Source organism: Carlito syrichta, unplaced genomic scaffold (assembly GCF_000164805.1).
Source record: "Carlito syrichta isolate Samal-C Ts95f unplaced genomic scaffold, Tarsius_syrichta-2.0.1 Scaffold312151, whole genome shotgun sequence".
Taxonomy (NCBI): domain Eukaryota; kingdom Metazoa; phylum Chordata; class Mammalia; order Primates; family Tarsiidae; genus Carlito; species Carlito syrichta.
The window spans coordinates 150,467-168,259 of NW_007256247.1; the positions used below are offsets into that span (position 1 = coordinate 150,467).

The 17,793-nt window shown below is 47.5% G+C and overlaps 1 protein-coding gene across 1 annotated transcript in view; it reads right to left on the reverse strand.

Annotated features, from left to right (window-relative positions):
* Nucleotides 1-9,620: 9,620 nt before the first annotated feature.
* Nucleotides 9,621-17,793, reverse strand: part of CCDC105 (coiled-coil domain containing 105) — an 11,158-nt gene continuing 2,985 nt past the window's right edge. The window contains exons 3-7 of the mRNA XM_008069637.1: nucleotides 11,531-11,729; nucleotides 10,917-11,083; nucleotides 10,726-10,821; nucleotides 10,521-10,634; nucleotides 9,621-10,019 (exon numbers count right to left, since the gene is read on the reverse strand). Of these exons, the coding sequence (XP_008067828.1) occupies nucleotides 9,651-10,019; nucleotides 10,521-10,634; nucleotides 10,726-10,821; nucleotides 10,917-11,083; nucleotides 11,531-11,729 (945 nt within the window). The 3' untranslated portion in view covers nucleotides 9,621-9,650. The remainder of the gene's footprint in view (nucleotides 10,020-10,520; nucleotides 10,635-10,725; nucleotides 10,822-10,916; nucleotides 11,084-11,530; nucleotides 11,730-17,793) is intronic.

The following is a 17,793-nucleotide window of genomic DNA, read 5'->3' on the forward strand; positions in this document are numbered from 1 at the left end:
CCTAACTCCAGTCAGAATGGCAATTAACAATAACTCAAAAAATAACAGTTGCTGGAGAGGGTGTGGCGAAAAGGGAACACTTCTACACTGTTGGTGGGAGTGTAAACCAGTGCAACTTCTGTGGAAAGCAGTGTGGTGGCGATTCCTAAAAGCTCAAATATCAACCTCCCATATGACCCCGCAATTCCCCTACTGGAAATATACCCTGAAGAACTCAAATCACTCTATAAAAAAGATACCTGCACACGTATGTTTATCGCAGCGTTGTTCACAATAGCAAGAACCTGGAAACAACCATGCTGCCCATCAAAAGAGGACTGGATTAAAAAAATGTGGTACATATACACGATGGAATACTACACAGCCAGAAAAAAGAAAAAAAATCATGAATTTCGCAGCAACCTGGATGGAACTCGAGTCTATAATACTGAGTGATCTCTCAGAAACAAAGATCTGAGTATCACATGTTCTCACTCATATAGTGGACCTTGATCATCCAACGTATTACCATAAGAAAATGACTGACAGTGGTGGGAAACTATGGGGGGGGAGGGGAAGGGAGATGGGATTAATGGTAGTAAATATCTGTCTGGGGACAGGGAGACACCTCTTATCAACAAGAGTGCCTGAACGAAGCACATTTGTATACCTAACCCTTAACTGTACCCCACAATATCATAATAAAAAATATTTATTATAAAAAAAAGAAGGAAACAAAAAAGAAAATTTATTGGTATAACATGATGACCGTAGTTAATAGCAATGTAGTGTATACTTGAAAATTGCTGAGTAGATTTTAAATGTTCACACCACAAAAAAGTATGTGAAGTAATGCATAATTAGCTTGAATTGGCCACTTCACAATATATAATATATTAAAACATCATGTTGTTCACCATAAATGCATGCAATTTTTGTTTGTTTATTATTAAAAAATTTAAGTGAACAACCTCAAAAGTGCTCTGACATTCTAAAAAAGCCCAGAAAATAAGATATATATATATGATGGAATACTATGCAGCCATAAAGAAGAACAACTTGATGGCCTCTGTGGCAACTTGGATGGAGTTGGATACCATCATACTAAGTGGACTGTCACAGAAACAAAGAACAATACCACATGTTCTCACTCATAAGCAGGCCCTGAACAGTAGTCACATGAGCACAATAGTGGGATTGGCAGATGCTGGGCACTGCTGGGAGAGGGAGGAAGGAGGGAGGGGGACACACAGCAACACAAAGTGTACCTGGTCCTCTACCAGGGAGAGAGAGGGCCAGTTAGAAGCCCAAACTTCACCTGTACGCAGCCTACTTATGTAGCAAACCCTCACTTGTACCCACATTTTCTTCAACCATTCATCTATTGATGAACATTTAGGTTGTTCCATATCTTGGTTATTGAGAATAATGTTGCAGTAAACAAGGGATTGCAGATAATCTCTTTGAGCTCCAGATTTCAATTCCTTTGGAATACATACCCAGAAATGTCATTGTTTTCTCGAGTTGGAATCTTACTTTGTTACCCAAGTTGGAGTGCAGTGGCATGATCACAGCCACCACAGCCTTGACTTGATGGGCTCAGGCAATCCTTCTACCTCATCCTTCCAAGCAGCTGGAACCATGTACAGCTAATTTCTTTTTCCTTGTATAGAATTAGGTCTCGCCATGTTGCCTAGGCTGGTCTCAAACTCCTGAGCTCCGGCAATCCTCTCACCTTGGCCTCCCAGAGTGCTGGGATTACAGGTGTGAGCCACCGTGCCTGGCCTGTTTTTAAGTTTTTGGTTGTCTTCCATAGTGGCTGCATCAATTTAGATTCTCACCAATGATATGCCAGGGTTTCCTTCTTTCCACAGCCTCACCAATACTTGCTATCTTTCCTCTTTGGCCATTCTGACAATTGTGGGGTGATATTTCATTGAGGTCTAGATTTGCATTTTCCTGATGATTAGTAATATTGAACACCTTTTTCTAGAACTGTTGTCCATTTGAATGTTTTTTTTGAGAAATATTTGCATAAATCTTTTGCCCATTTTAAAACCAGAGTATGTGTTCTTTTTTGCTCGAGTTATAGGAGTTCCTCATATATTTTGGATATCAACTGCTTCTCAGGTGTAGAGTTTACAAATATTTTCTCCCAATCTGTAGATTCCCTTTCCTTTTTGTTAACTTTTTTTTTTTTTGCTGTACAGAGGATTTTTCACTAGATGTGAATTCCACAGGTCAATTTTTGCTTTTATTGTCTGTGCTTTTGATGTCATATCCAAAAAATCATGGCTAAGTTCAATGTCTAGAAGATTTTCCCCTATGTTTTCTTCTAATAGTTTTTTTTTCCAGGTTTTACATTAAATATTTAATAGATTTTGAGTTGATTTTTGTATACTGTGTGAGATAAGGGTTTAATTTCATTTTTTTGCACATGGATATACAATTTTTCCAACATCATTTATTGAAGAGTTTCTTTTTTCTCCATTGTGCATTTGTGACAACCTTGCCAAAGATTGTTGAGTGTATATGTGTGGATTTATTTCTGAGCTCTCTATTCTGTGTCACTGGTTTATATGCTTGTATGCCAACACCAAACTGTTTTGCATTGTTGAGTTTTGTAATGGTCTTTGAAGTCAGAAGGTGTGATAATTCTAGTTTTGTTCTCCTTGCTCAAAATTGTTTTGGAGTCTTTTGTAGTTCCAAACAAATTTTAGGATTTATTTTTATGTCTGTTAAAAATGCCATTGAGGCCGGGCTCGGTGGCTCAGCCTGTAATCCCGCGCCTTTAGGAGGCTGAGGTGAGTGGATTGCCTGAGCCCGTGGGTTCGAGACCCGCCTGGGAAGCGAGACCTCATCTCTACAGTAAATCAAAAAATCAGCCGGGTGTGGTAGTGCATGCCTATAATTCAGGTTACTTGGAAGGCTGAGGCGGAAGGATCGCCGGAGCCCAGCAGGTTGAGGCTGCGGTGGCCGGGAGCGGCCACTGCACTCCAGTCTGGGCGACAGAGTGAGACTCCAACTCAAAAAAAAAAAAAAAATGCCATTGAGATTTTGAAAGGTATTGCATTGAATCTATGGATCACTTCAGGAAGTATGGACATGTTAACAATATTAATTCTTCTAATCCATCAACATGGGCAACATGGGATGCCCTTTTATTCGTATCTTTACAAATCTTTATTTAATGTTTTATAGTTTTCAGGGTACAAATCTTTTACCTCCTTGGTTATGTTTATCCCTAAGTATTTTATTCTTTTTAATGCTGTTATGAATGGAATTATTTTCTTAATTTCATTTTTGATGGGTGATTGTTAGTATAAACAAGCATAACTGATGTTTATATACTGTTTTTGTATCCTGTTCCTTTAATAACAATAGATAACTAATACAGATCCCTAAATTGTGAACTCATTCCTAGAAAACAATGTATTGTTTTTTGTCTTACCTATGCACATAACCACAATGAGGCATTACTATTTATTCCATCAATTTGAATGCTGAGCAAAATTAGCATACTTTTATGGGTTTAGCTTGAATGCTGAGCAAAATTAGCATACTTTTATGGGTTTAGCATGTCAAATCTTAATTCTGAGAACCAGTTCTCTGGAAGTGAGACTTGCTTGCAAGTTAAAAAAAAGTTCTCAGCTTTCAAATTTGCTTCTGAGTTTCTGTTGAATAAAAAGAGCTTACTCCATTGCCACAGCAGAATTTGCCATTTGCTGAGGACCAGGGACAGCTCAGTGATTGACTGAGGCAATGGTGGTTTCACTCTGTTGCCTAGACTGGAGTGGAGTGGCATGATCATGGCTCACTGCAGCCTCAACCTCCTGGGCTCAGGTGATCTTTCCACCTCAGCTTCCTGAGTAGCTGGGACTACAGGCATGCGCCATCATGCCTGACTAATTAATTTTCTTTTTGTAGAGATGAGTTCTTGCTATGTTGCCCAGGCTGGTCTCAAACTCCTGGGCTCAAGCAGTCATCCCACCTCAGTCTCCCAAAGTGCTGGGACCTGCCTTTTGCATGGGCTAAGCCAGTTTCCCAACATGCTGAGAGTGCAGGTGTGAGCCATCACGCCTGGTCACGTTGCAAACTTCATTTTTTCATTTACTCACCTATATTTGCCCAATGCCTGCTATATGCCAGGTACTGGGGACCCAGGGGGCACTACAATAGGCACAATTCCTCCCTGCAGCAGGTGTTGTTGGTGCCTCACCCACACCCTTCAGCGTCATATGTCCATGTACACTGGCCTTTGAACTGCTAGTCCCAGCAACTTCCTGCCTCAGGGCAATCTCTGACCACTGAAGCTGGCTTGGCCCATGCAAAGGCAGGTCAGAAGTAGTGAGGAATTATTCCCTGTCCCCATTCCTCCCTGCCAGGAGCAGCACTCAGTGACTGACTAGAGTTGGTGAATAAACACCTCAGCTTCCTTGCCTCCTGGTTGAGTAACTCTGAGATGCATGATCTACACTACCTCTGAGAGGTCCCCTCAAAAACTGGGCCTCAATGGGGCATTAAAAATGCATTTTTTTGAGTTGGGGTCTCACTCTGTCATCCAGACTGGAATGCAGTGGTGTGATCACAGTTCACTGCAGACTCTACCTCCTGGGCTCAAGTGATCCTCCCACCTCAGCCTCCTGAGTAGCTGGGACTGCAGGCGCACACTGCCACACCCGGCTAATATTTTGATTATTTGTAGAGATGAAGTCTCGTTATGTTGCCTAGGCTGGTCTCGAACTCCAATGCTCAAGTGATTTTCCCACCTTGGTCTCTCAAAGTAGTGAGATTACAGGTGTCAGCCACCATACCGCCCAGCCACATGTGGGTATTAATGCCCTGCTCCCTGAGATTCAGATTCCGTGGGTCTGGAGTATGGCCCTGGAATCAGCATCATGGATATGCACTCTAGGTGTTTTCATGCAGGTAGCTCCTGGGCCATTTTGGGGGGACATAGGAGGACTTTTGTGGGTATGGCACATTCCCATTCTTCCTAAAGCCTTTACTTGCTGGGTGACATTTATGAATCTTGCCACCTCACTAAGCCTATTTCTTCATCTCTCTCGTGGGGATGATGACACTCACCTTATGGTGTCGTGGAGGAGAGGATTGCTGGATGTTCAGTACTCACATCTGGGGCAGCAGCTGAAATCTCAGCTCTGAGGCAATGGTTGGGGGGAGTGGGATTGTGCAAAGGCAGTTTGGGAACATTGTGTGAGCTGAGATGACACACCAAAGCTGTGTCAGCAAGGATGAGGGTGGGAGGTTGCAGCCCCAGGGCATGGCATTACTTGCAAGGGGAGCCTTTGCAGCCTGTGTAAGATTTCTGAGCATCAGGATGAGCAAAGGTGCAGACAGAAGGACACTCTTCAGCCTCAGGAGGGACCTGAAGGAGCCTTAAATGTCAGCGTGGTGGTTTGGCCAATAGGGGACACTGACCAATGGAGGGACAGAGGTGGGGGGCTATTTATTTGAGTTAGCGTTTCACTCTGTCATCCAGGCTGGAGTGCAGTGGCATGATCATGGCTCACTGCAGCCTTGACTTGCTGGGCTCAGGTGATCCTTCTGCCTCAGCCTTCCGAGTAACCGGAATTACAGGCATGCGCTACCACGCCCGGCTGATTTTTTGATTTATTGTAGAGATGAGGTCTCACCGCCCAGGCAGGTCTCAAAGCCACGGGCTCAGACAATCCACTCACCTAAGCCTCCCAAAGGCGCGGGATTACAGGCTGAGCCACCGAGCCCGGCTACAATTTTTTTTTTTTTTTGTAGAGACGAACTCTTGCTATGTTTTCCAGGCTGGTCTTGAACTCCTGGATTCAAGCAGTGCTCTTGCCTCGGCCTCCCAAAGTGCTGAGATTTCAGGCGTGAGCCACCATGCCTGACCAAGGGGCATGTATTTCCCAGCATCCACTCTGCATCATTGCAGAATTGGCTGCTGCTATCTGTTAACAACTTCTTCTTTTTGTCCCTTCAGACCCACGGGTGGTAAAGTCTTCCCACAAGTGCTAGAACCTTGGAACTGAGCTATCACTTGACGCTCCCCTGATAGTGGCCCACACCTTTGCAAGAACAGCTATTCCTGATACTTGCAGTAGTTATGTTCTATAACGTCACCGTGAACGCTGCATCAGTGAGTACTAAACCGTGGCTTCCAGGGAAATACAGGGTTAGGTTCCTGCAAGATTCTGGTCATAGTGCTTTTGGCAGCTGATCAAAACATAACCTTATTTTATGTATTTTTATTAAAGACACCTTGTTTATTTATTTAAGAGTTGTGGGGTACATGTGAGGATTTGCTACATAAGTAAGTTGTGTGTAGGTGAGCTTTGGGCTTCTAGCGAGCTTTCTCTTCTCCTGGTAGTGAACGTGGTGCCCAATGGATGGTTGTATGCCCCTTATTCTCCCTCCCTTGATCCCTCCCTCCTTTGGTAGTGTCCAGCATTGTTGTCGTTCCTGTCTTTGTGCTTGTATGCCCAATGTTCAGGGCCCACTTATGAGTGAGAACACGCGGTATTCAGTTTTTTGTTTCTGTGATAGTTCACTTAGAATGATGGTCTCCAGCTGCATCCATGTGGCTGCCAAGGACATGATTTTGTTCTTTATGGCTGCATAATATCCCATCATGGATATGTATCATATTTTCTTTATCCAGTCCCTTTTCAATGGGTACCTGGTTTGGTTCCATGTTTTTGCTTTTGTGAGTAGTGCTACAATGAACATACAAAAGATACCTTATTTAATGCATAGGGTGGATTCATTTACATTTAGTCCACATCCAGCAGCACTAAAACTCATGCCTGAATGAAGCTTCTCTAACATATGGAGTTTTTTCTTTTTTTGAGTTGGAGTCTCACTCTGTCACCCAGACTGGAGTGCAGTGGCCACTCCCGGCCACCGCAGCCTCGACCTGCTGGGCTCCGGCGATCCTTCCACCTCAACCCTCCAAGTAGCTGAAACTACAGGCGTGTGCTACCACACTCGGCTAATTTTTTGATTTATTGTAGAGATGAGGTCTCACCAAGTTGCCCAGGCGGGTCTCGAACCCGCGGGCTCGGGCAATCCACTTACCTCGGCCTTCCATAGTGCTAGGATTACAGGCTGAGCCACCGAGCCCGGACCATGGAGTTTTTTCTAGGGCACATCACAGTCTTCTTGTGCTCAGGGACACTAGACAGCACATCAGAAGGATCCCTGGGGCCATTTTAAACAGTGTTGACTCACTTTGGGAGGCCGAGGCAGGAGGATTGCTTGGGCCCAGGTGTTCAAGACCAGCCCGGTCAACATAGCCAGACTTTGTCTCTACAAAATATCAACACATTGCCTGGGCATGGTGGCACACAACTGTAGTTCCAGCTACTCAGGAGGCTGAGGTAGGAGGATCGCTTGAGGCTTGTGGTGAGCTGTGATGGAGCCACAGCACTCCAGCCTGGTGTCAGAGTGAAACCTCAACTTAAAAAACAAAAACAAATAAACAACAAACAAAAAAACCAATGGAGTGTGCTGTTTCCTGTTGATACCCTGAAGAATAGTTTATGTGGAAGTGTGAGGCCCAGGGAGTTCCTGTGACACCCCCAGTTTACAGGGTCACTCTTGAGATAAGGGAGTTGGCCATGGTGCCTGGTGTTTCTTTTTTTGTTTTTGAGTTGGAGTTTCACTCTGTCGCCCAGACTGGAGTGCAGTGGCCACTCCTGACCACCGCAGCCTCAACCTGCTGGGCTCCGGCGATCCTTCGGCCTCAGCCTTCCAAGTAGCTGGAACTACAGGCGTGCGCTACCATGCCCGCTAATTTTTTATTTTTATTTTTATTTTTATTTTTTTTGAGTTGGAGTCTCACTCTGTCATCCAGACTGGAGTGCAGTGGCCGCTCCCGGCCACTGCAGCCTCGACCTGCTGGGCTCCGGCGATCCTTCCGCCTCAGCCTTCCGAGTAGCCGGAATTACAGGCATGCGCTACCACGCCCGGCTGATTTTTTGATTTATTGTAGAGATGAGGTCTTGCTGCCCAGGCGGGTCTCGAACCTGCGGGCTCAGGCAATTCGCTCACCTCAGCCTCCCAAAGGCACGGGATTACAGGCTGAGCCACCGAGCCCAGCTTAATTTTTTATTTTTATTGTAGAGATGAGGTCTCGCCAAGTTGCCCAGGCGGGTCTCGAAGCCTGGTGTTTCTAAGTTAGCTACAGCTGGTTTGAGACCCACTCTGACTTCTTCCCTACTCTGCAATCCTAGGAAGGCAGGTTTCTTTTTTCTTTTTTTTTTCCTGTGCATTTCCCTGTCCAATGAATGTCATTTATTCAATTCCCACTTGGTTGCTATGGGAACCCATGAAGATCCTGGTCCGTGCTTGCAGTGTAGAGCAAGAGAGGTTTGAATCCTACTTTACCCCTTGCTGGCTGTGTACCCTGGGAAACTGAGGTTACCTTTCTGAGCTGCATTGCCTTCTCTGTAAAATGTTGGTGCTTGTGTCCATATGCCTGGTCAGCTTTGCCAAAAAGACGCCAGCATTCGTGAGGACCATTCTTGACATACCCACTGTCAGCTCCATGAGGGAGGGGCTCATCCTCACTGTATCCCTGGCATAGAGCAGTGTTAGTGGCATAGATCTGTGGCTGTAATGAACACCCTTCTCTATGTATGCCTCACCCTGGGATCTTCCTAGGGAGAGCGGATAATAAGCACAGTTCAGTGTGAGGAGTTCTGTGAAGGCGGGGTGTCCAAGAGGAGAAACAGCTATGACTGGATGGGTGGACGGAGTCAGGGCAGGCTTCCTATAGGTGACCAAACCCAAATGAATGATGTTGGTTGTCCTGAATCAACTTGTGAGCTCCCTGAGGTCAGGGACCACATCAGCTCTGCTCATTGCCGCATTCTCAGTGCCTGGCTCAGAACAGGGCACCGTGTGGGGGTGGGGCAAAGCAGAGCTTGGAGGAATCCTAGAGTCATGAATGAAAATTCCAGCTTTGCTGCCTAATAATTGTGTGACCTCGGGCAAGCCAAACAACCTCAGTGCCTCCATTTCTTCAACTGTAAAACAGAGATGATAATACTAATGGCTCAGGTGCCTTGAGGATAGATAATACTATGCAGCCACCATTCTACAGGCCTCACAACTATGAATTCATTTATTCTTACCCACAGCCTTTTGAAGCGGGTGCCCTCATGCGCCTCATTTGCTCAAGGCTACACAACTTGAAAGTGGGAAGCCAGGGCTGAGGCACGGTGGCTCACGCCTGTAATCCCAGCACTTTGAGAGGTGGAGGCAGGAGGATTGCCTGAGCCCAAGGGTTCGAGACCAGCCTGGACGACTTGGGGAGACCTCATCTCTACAATAAATCAAAAAATTAGCTGGACGTGGTGGTGCACGCCTGTAGTTCCAGCTACTTGGAAGGCTAAGGTGGAAGGATCATCTGAGTCCAGTAGGTCGAGGCTGCGGTGGCCGTGAGCGTGCCACTGCACTCACTCCAGCCTGGGCGACAGAATGAGACTTCTACTCAAAAAAAAAAAAAAAAAAAAGCAGGAAGCTGGGATTTGAATCAAGCAGTCTGGTGCCCAAATCCATTCCGTAAACTTCCAGGATACACTGCCTTTAACGCGTTGGAGTTGGGGGAGGATCTACATACAGGAGGTGCTTATACACGATAAGTATTGTTATTTTTAATGATGGCTCTGCTAGAGAGCATTTGGAGGGCCGGTGAGTTGTGGAGGCAGGAGTCCCGTCGGCGGGGACGTGCACTCCGCGACACCAGCCCGCGCGGGACCAGCCGGCGGGGACAGGGGGCGCTCTCGTCCCTCGGGGGCGGCGCTGGTTTCGCCGCGCTGCGGCGGCGTGCGCGGGTCCCAGTCGCTGACCAGGCGTTGCGCCTGCTCGTAGCACACGTGCGGGTGTCGCTGGCGAAGGCGCAGGCGCACCACGTCGTAGTCGACATCGTGCCCGACCGTCTTGCAGTTGAGGCCCCAGGTGAGGTTCTTGTGCGTGGTGAGCAGCGCGTCCAGGTTCTTTTCCATGTGTGTGATGTGGCGCTGCAGCTTGTCAGTGCCCTGGAGAGGGGGGCGAGGCCGGGCTGGGAGCCCCGGAGCCGCGGCGGAGAGAGGGCGGGCTCACCTGAGCCGCCAGGGGCCTGGGTGTACGCGTGTGTGCGCGCGCGCGCGCGCGGGTAAGGAGCACAGCTGAAGAGGGCTCGGCCTCGGCTGGGGTGGGAATGGGGAACACATGTGGTGGGCCAGGTGTGCTTGGAAAAGAACCCGCGACAGGGCGGGGAAGCCTTGGAGAGTGAGGAGAGGGGGAGCCTGCGATGGGGGAACGCATCTAGGCAAGCTCGGTCGGGAGAAGAAGCCCCCTTAGGGGCCCAATCATGAAGGTGTGTGTAGGGGGCCGGGCAGGGATGGCGGGGACTTATTTGAGCCAGGTGTGGATATTGAAGCTGGGGGCTCTTACTGGGTCCAGGTGTGCTTGAGAAAGAAGCTTCCCAGGGCGGGCTGCGCCTAGAGAGGACCCGGAGGCGCGGAAGAGGGAAGGGGGAGGGGGAAGAACGGGCGTACCTGGGCGAGGCGCGCAGCCTCCGGTAGCTGGGTGCCCACGTGTCTCTGGTACATGCGAACCAGGGGTCTGTCCAGCTTTTCTCCAGTCTCCAGGTGACGTTCCGACAGAGGACCCTGGTGGAGTGCGGTGTGCGGAGCAATGCGGCCAAGCTTACACCCACCGGCCCCTCTGCCCCACTCCGCACACTTCTGGCCCCAACCGCACCTTGATGAGGCCGCGGGTGATGTACATCTCTTGGTTGAATTTCGTGCACCGGTGGATCGTTCCCCGCATCAGTCCTAGCGTCATATTCATTCTTTCCTGGTTGTGAGGGAGCGCAGGGGGATCACGCTGGCTCCCTGTCTGCTCCGTTCGGAGGTTCCACCCTCGCCCGCAGCCGCGCGGATGGCGCCCACCTTCAGCTCCAAGGTCTCACGCATCTTCTGCGCCAGCGAGGCGCACACGCGGTCGCTTATCTGCAGTTGTTGCTCCCGGATGTCTGCCTCGTTCTTTGCCATTTCTACCAAGGCGTCTTTGGACTCGATCAACAACCGCTTGGCTTCATTCAGCGCCGCGGCGCACTCTGCGAACACACGGGAAGCGCGTGGGGCGCCCAGCCCTCTTTTCCCAGGCCCTGGCTTTCTGAGTCCCAGTCTCAGTGCTCAGGTGGTGGCGGGGCCAGGGCAAGAGGGGCTGGGGGAAATTCGAGAGGAGGGGCTGTTAGTTAGAAGTCCCAGGGGCGGGGCGGGGCCCGGGGCGGCTGCTGGGAGGGTGCAGTGTGAGTAGCAGCTTGGGTTTGTTTCCTTGGAAACAGAGCCTGTGAATGACTGCGTGAGTGTGGGGAGGAGAGTGCAGAAGTCGAGCGAGTACGTGGGCTCAGCTCCAGATTGGCCGTCAGCCCTCCCACGTGGTCTAGGGCGAGTCCCCACGGAAGGGGACAGCTAAATGGGCGAGAGTGCACCACTAGTAAAGGGTGTCTGGGTCGGCACCAATGGCACCCACTCTAGTGGACCCTTTGCGTGGGGCCTACCTGGGGTAAAGGTGCCCACAGGGTCTGGAGGCGGCGTTTTCTGACCCTGCGTGCGCGGGGTGGGAACGCGGGAGAGGTCCACCCACGAATGGCGGCCGGCCTGTTCCAGAACCTTGTCCAGTGGCTGGTTCATAAGATCCGCAGCTTGGAGTCGTTCCTTGCAGCAGAAGGCCAGGGTGTCGCGGCAGGAGACCAGAGCCTGGGGGAGGGGAGGACGAGGAGGCAGAGTGGGAGCCAGGAGGTTGAGGGAAGAGGCTGAAAGCGATTTCTCTGCTGGGGGCTTGAGGTTTACAGACCACAAAGAATTTCTGCTTCCAGGTGTGCTTGAGAAAGAAGCTTCCCAGGGCGGGCTGGTAAAGGCTCTTATTGATTAAACAAAAATTAATATATATATTTTTTGAGTCAGGGTCTCTGTCATCCAGGCTGGAGTGCAGTGGCACAATCATGGTTCACTGCAGCCTCCATCTCCTGAACCACATGCGGGCGTCACCATGCCTGGCTAATTTTGTTTTTCTTTTTGTAGAGATGAGGTCTCGCTATGTTGCCCAGGCCGGTCTTGAACTCCTGGGCTCAAGCAATCCCCTGCCTCCACCTCCCCAAGTGCTAGGATTACAGGTGTGAGCCACCACACCCAGCTAAAAATTGTATTTATTTGAGATGTACAACTTGATGTACACCTCAATCAAGCTAATTAACATATCTATCACCTCACCTATTTACCATTTTCTAAAAAAGAATTTTTAAAAAGACACCCCCCCAAAAAACCCCCACCCATATCAATTTATTTGGATGTGAACAGACACAGTTTTAATTGGCCATCATGCACAATGTCACAAATATAGACAACTTTGTCAACAAAAAAGTGATCCTGAGATATTATTTTCCTGAATTATCTGACATTCAAGTGAACCCTCATCATCTGAGACAAGTGGAAGCATAATTGCCTGCTGACTCTTTTTTTCTTTACAGTATTTCTTTTTATGTATTCATTAAAAATTTTTATTTTAAAGATGTGGGGTACAATTCAGGGTTAAGTATACAAATAATCATTGTGTAGGTAAAGTTTGGGCCTCACTTTGGTCCCCATTTCACCTAGTTTGAGATCAGGTACCCTTATTGATGATGTGTGCTCTCCCCCTTCCCTAGCAGTTTCCAACTACTGCCAATTCCTTTCTTATAGTATGATAATTGTTCAGACCCTTGATTCACTTTCCGATACCTGAATATACCTTCCCTGCTCTCAAAGCTAGGTTTGGGGGAAATATCTGTCACACCAGCTCATCCATGTGTTTATCTATAGTGGCTATCAAGAAAACAGTACTGTTCATTGTTCTATTTATTTATGTATTTGAGTTGGAATCTCACGCTACCGTCCAGGATGGAGTGCAGAGGCATGATCATGGCTCACCACAGTCTCCACCTCCTGGGCTCAGGTGATCCTCCTACCTCAACTTCCCAAGTAGCTGGGACTACATAAGCACCACCACCCCTGGCTAATATTTTTGATTATTTTTGTAGAGAAAAGGTCTCACTATGTGGCCCAGACTGGTCTGCAACTCTGGGTCTCAAGCAATCCTCCCATCTCGGCCTCCCAAAGTGCTGGGATTACAGGCGTGAACCACCATGCCCAGCCAAAACTATTCATTATTTTAAATGTGTGATACGCTTGCATATGTATTGGTTCTGAGAAACTGATTTCCTTCCTCTCTTCTTGACTCTTCCCAGTTCTTGTTACAGTTCTTGGAAAGAAACAGTTTCTGAGTCGAAGTTCAGACATCCTCTACCTCCTCACCCTCTGTCCAGAATGTGACTCTTCAGGGTGATATGGGGGAAGCAGTAAGGGCCAGTGACAGCTTCCTGGGCTGAGTGTCAGTTGCTTGGGTTCTGTGCCTGGCTCTGCTCTGGCACCCTGAGAAAGCTCCCATCTCATCCATTCCCCCATCTGTAACATGGAGAGCCAGCACTCCCTGCACCCACCTGTGTTAACCCCTTGCTCCTAAACTGGTGCTTAGTCCACCCCCCACCTCTAGCCTTGGGGTCTCCCTTCCTCTGCTCTGATCAAAATCGGGAGCCCTCTGCTGTTCTCAGAGTCCCTCCTCCCATGTTCTATCTCATCTGGACACACCCCAGATGCAGTGCTACTTCCTCTACTATAAAATGAAGCACATTGCTTTCCTTTGATATCTGCAATTATTTGCAAGTTATATCAGAAGAAGTCTTTTTGCATATATATATACACCCATACACTCCCTTCATCAAAATATAGGATATTTCCATTATGCCATAAATTTTCTCTGTGCACCTTCCTCCCCAGTAAGCTGATTTGGAGATTCATTGTGCCAGAGTGATTGATTGAGACAGGGTCTTGCTCTGTCACCCAGGCTGGAGTGCAGTGGTGTGATCATAGCTCACTGCAACCTCAGTCTCCTGAGCTCAATTGAGCCTCCTGCCTCAGCCTCCTAAGTAGCTTGGACTACAGGCATGTGCCACCATGCCCAGATAATTTTTATGTTGCCCAGGCTGGTCTTGAACTCTTAACTACAAGCAATCCTCCGACCTCAGCCTCCCAAATCGCTGGGATTACAGGCAGGGGCCACTGTGCCTCTTCTTTAAGAGGCTTTGAACCACAGCCTGTTTTCATAAGTACAATTTTATTAGAACACAGCCATGCCCACTCACATATGTATGGTCTCTGGCTGTTTTCACATCACACTGGCCAAGTTGAGTAGTTTTGACAGAGACTGCAAAGCACACAAGGCTGAAAGTATATTTGCTATCTGACCTTTGAAGAAAAAGCTGGCTGAATCTAGAACTTCATATAAATGGAATCATACAATGTGTATTCATGACCAGCTTCTTTCTCTGAATGTAATTATCTTTGGGATTTATCTACTTGGTTAAAAATTGGATTTAGAGAGTCTTTTGTTCATAAATTCAAATATCCATCGAGCCCCTACTGTATGTCAGGCAATGTGCCACGTGGTAGGGGACGCAGTGGTCTCCACAACAGATCTGGTTCCTGCCTACGGGAAAGGAGAAAGTCAGCATGTGTGGCATGATTGGCTAGCCAGCGGATCAGTGAAATGGTGTATTGTCTGAAGGGACACATGGATCAAGAGAGGTGAGCTTCCCCCTGGCCCCATCATGGTGAAATAGATGCAACATAAAAGTTGCCAGGTGCAATGTCTCACACCTAAAAGCACAGCACTGTGGGAGGCCGAGGTGGGAGGATTGCTTGAAGCCAGGAGTTCCTGACCAGCCTGGGCAACATAGTGAGACTTTGTCTCTACAAAAAATAAATTATCCAGGCATGGTGGCGTGCTCCTAGAGTCCCAGCTACTCGGGAGGTGGAAGGATCTCCTGAACCCAGGTGGTCGAGGCTGTGGTGAACCATAATCTGTGCCACTACACTCCAGCCAAGATGACAGAGTGAGACCCCCAACTCAGAAACAAACAAGCTATAACATAAAGATCTGCCATTTAAACTATTTTAACTGTAGAGTTCAGTGTCATTAAGTGTATTCACATTGCTGTAGCATCATCACCACTGCTTGTCTCCAGAACTTTTTCATCATTCCAAATAGATCTGTACGCACGAAAAAATAAGTGTCCCTAGTTCACTGGTGAGAATAAGCCAACAGAGGAGGTGTAGGACAACACACAGTGATAACATGAACACACCCTGGATATGGCCCCAAGCAGGGGGCTTGGAGCCTGGGGAGGGGTTCCTGGGAGTGGCCAACCTGGGATGTCCCCCTCCCCTCAGGCTTTGGCCTGGGCATGCAGGTCATGCTGAGGCCATGGGCAAAGTATTTTCCGCATCTGCTGACCACATCTTGCAACTGTGTGTAGTGAATGTTCATTTTTACACACTTCCTTGAGGCAGTCAGCCCCCTGGGCAGATTCAGACTGGATTGGGCACATTTAGGTCAATGCCCATAACTTTTGGTTACCTGTAGTTCTCCTTTAGTTCATTACAATACGAAGAATCCCACCCCTAGAGAGAATTCACAGCCGTTTTGTGTACATGCGACATATGTATGAGCACCTTCTCACACTGTCTGCACACTAGGGACCCCCTCCTTTTCTTGCTGAACCCTGCACTCTGCCCTATGTGAAATGCTGCTTAACCTGTGTGCCTTTTACCATCGGGAGTGTTTTTTTTTTCCTGTCCAGCTGGCCATTCCTGGACCACCTTCCCTGTAAGTAAGTTCCCGAATAAAGCCCACGTCGAAGACTGTTGTCTTCGAGTCATTTCTTCAGCCTCTCAGACACAGTGCCTTTTTCTTTGGGGGTTTTTGGGAGTCTGGCATGACAGGACGAAATATTGATGATGCAGGAGAAGAGGGGAATTATAGGATTGACAGAGTAGAAATGAGACAGGCTCTCTTTGGTGCCTTCCATGCATTGGGGTCATTGAAGGGCAGGGAAGGAACAGGGAATTAAAGAGGCTTGTAGGAAGAGAAGGTATGAAATAATTTGATGGAGGGAAAGTGAAGCTTCTGGAGACATACGGCGGGATTCACAGGAGAGTTCTGAGTACCAATTTGAGGCCTGAGTTCATGATCTGGAATTGAAACAAGTCTGCTTGGTGGTGAACATTTTTCTCCACCAATATTTGCCCCCAGGTCTTCCCAGCATCTGGTCTCTGTTTCTTTCTACATCTGTCTTTTCTCCCCTTTCAGATTTCCTTTTCTCTCTTTTGAGCCCTTCATTCCTGGGCCCACCCACAGAATCTTCTCCCTTGCCTGTCTCAGTCTTCTTGAAAGGACTTTTCAGGAACCACCAGATTTTATTTTATTTATTTTATTTTTTTGAGTCAAGGTCTCACTCTTATCCAGGCTGGAGTACAATGGCACTATCACAGCTCTCCACAGCCTCTTGGGTTCAGATGATCCTTCCACCTCAGCATCCCCAAGTAGCTGGGACTACAGGTGCATGCCACATGCCTGGCTAAGTTTTTGCTTTTTTGTAGAGATAAGGTCTTGCTATGTTGTCTAGGCTGATTTTGAACTCCCAGGGGTCAAGTGATCCACCCGCTTTGAATTACAGATGTGAGCCACTGTGCCTGGCCCAGGAATCACCAGATTTAAAGGAATATAACAGTGGTTGGGGTGCTCCCAATTCAGGTTCCAACCCCTCAACCCTTGTCCCTTCTTTGATCTCTTCCCCAGAGAGGTCAGGATCAGCTCTGTTCTGTCTACTCTTTTATCCCTAATGTTAAGTATGGTGTCTCGGACAGTAGGGTACTTGATTAATATTTGTCAAATAGATGAGTTAAAAGCACACACAGATTACCAGCTCATCCCAAAGGCTCCCTGAAATCCAGCTGCTCTCCCACCTCTGTCTGTGCTCATGAAGGAGTTCTTGTTGTAAGAATGACTATAAGACTATACCTGGCTGAAACCCGCAAAGGTGGCACACACATTAGGGTATGAAGAGCTGGATTCAAGTGTAATCCCAACACTTTGGGAGACTGAGGCGAGAGGATTGCCTGAGCTCGAGACCAGCCTGGGTAACTTGGTGAGACCTTGTCTCTACAATAAATCAAAAAATTAGCTGGGTGGGGTGGCGTGTACCTGTAGTTCCAGCTACTCAGAAGGCTGAAGTGGAAGGATCACCTGAGCCTAGCAGGTTGAGGCTGTGGTAGCCATGATGGTGCCGCTGAGCCATAATTGTGCCACAGTAGCCATGATTATGACACTGCACTCCAGCCTTGGCAACAAAGTGAGACTTTGACTCAAAAAAAAAAAAAAAGTCAGACTCGAGACGCTGGTGCTGAAGCTGATGGCTGTGCACTGCAGATGAGGGCATCTCTCTCTGCTTCAACTTCCCCATCTCTCAAGAGGGGATCATAGTTTCTGTTTCACAGGACACTTTTTTTCCCCCCAAGAGTATCTATCATAATTAAATACAAATACCATAATTTGTTTACGATGCTCTAAAAAATAAACGTTTTTTCTCCCCCCACCCCCCCAAAAATAAACCTTTAATTTTAGATTTACAAAAAAATTCTGAAGATAGAATCTAGAACAATTCCTCATACCTCATACCCAATTTCTCCTGTTGTGAACATCTTATATTAGCATGGCACACACATTTTCTACAATGAATGAACCAATATTGATATAATTAAGTAAACCCTACACTTTATTCAGATCTCCTTATTTTGCAACTAATGTCCTTTTTGTGTTATAGGATCCTATCCAGAATACCATATTATATTTAGTTGTCATAGTTCTTTTCTTTTTTTTTTTTTTTTT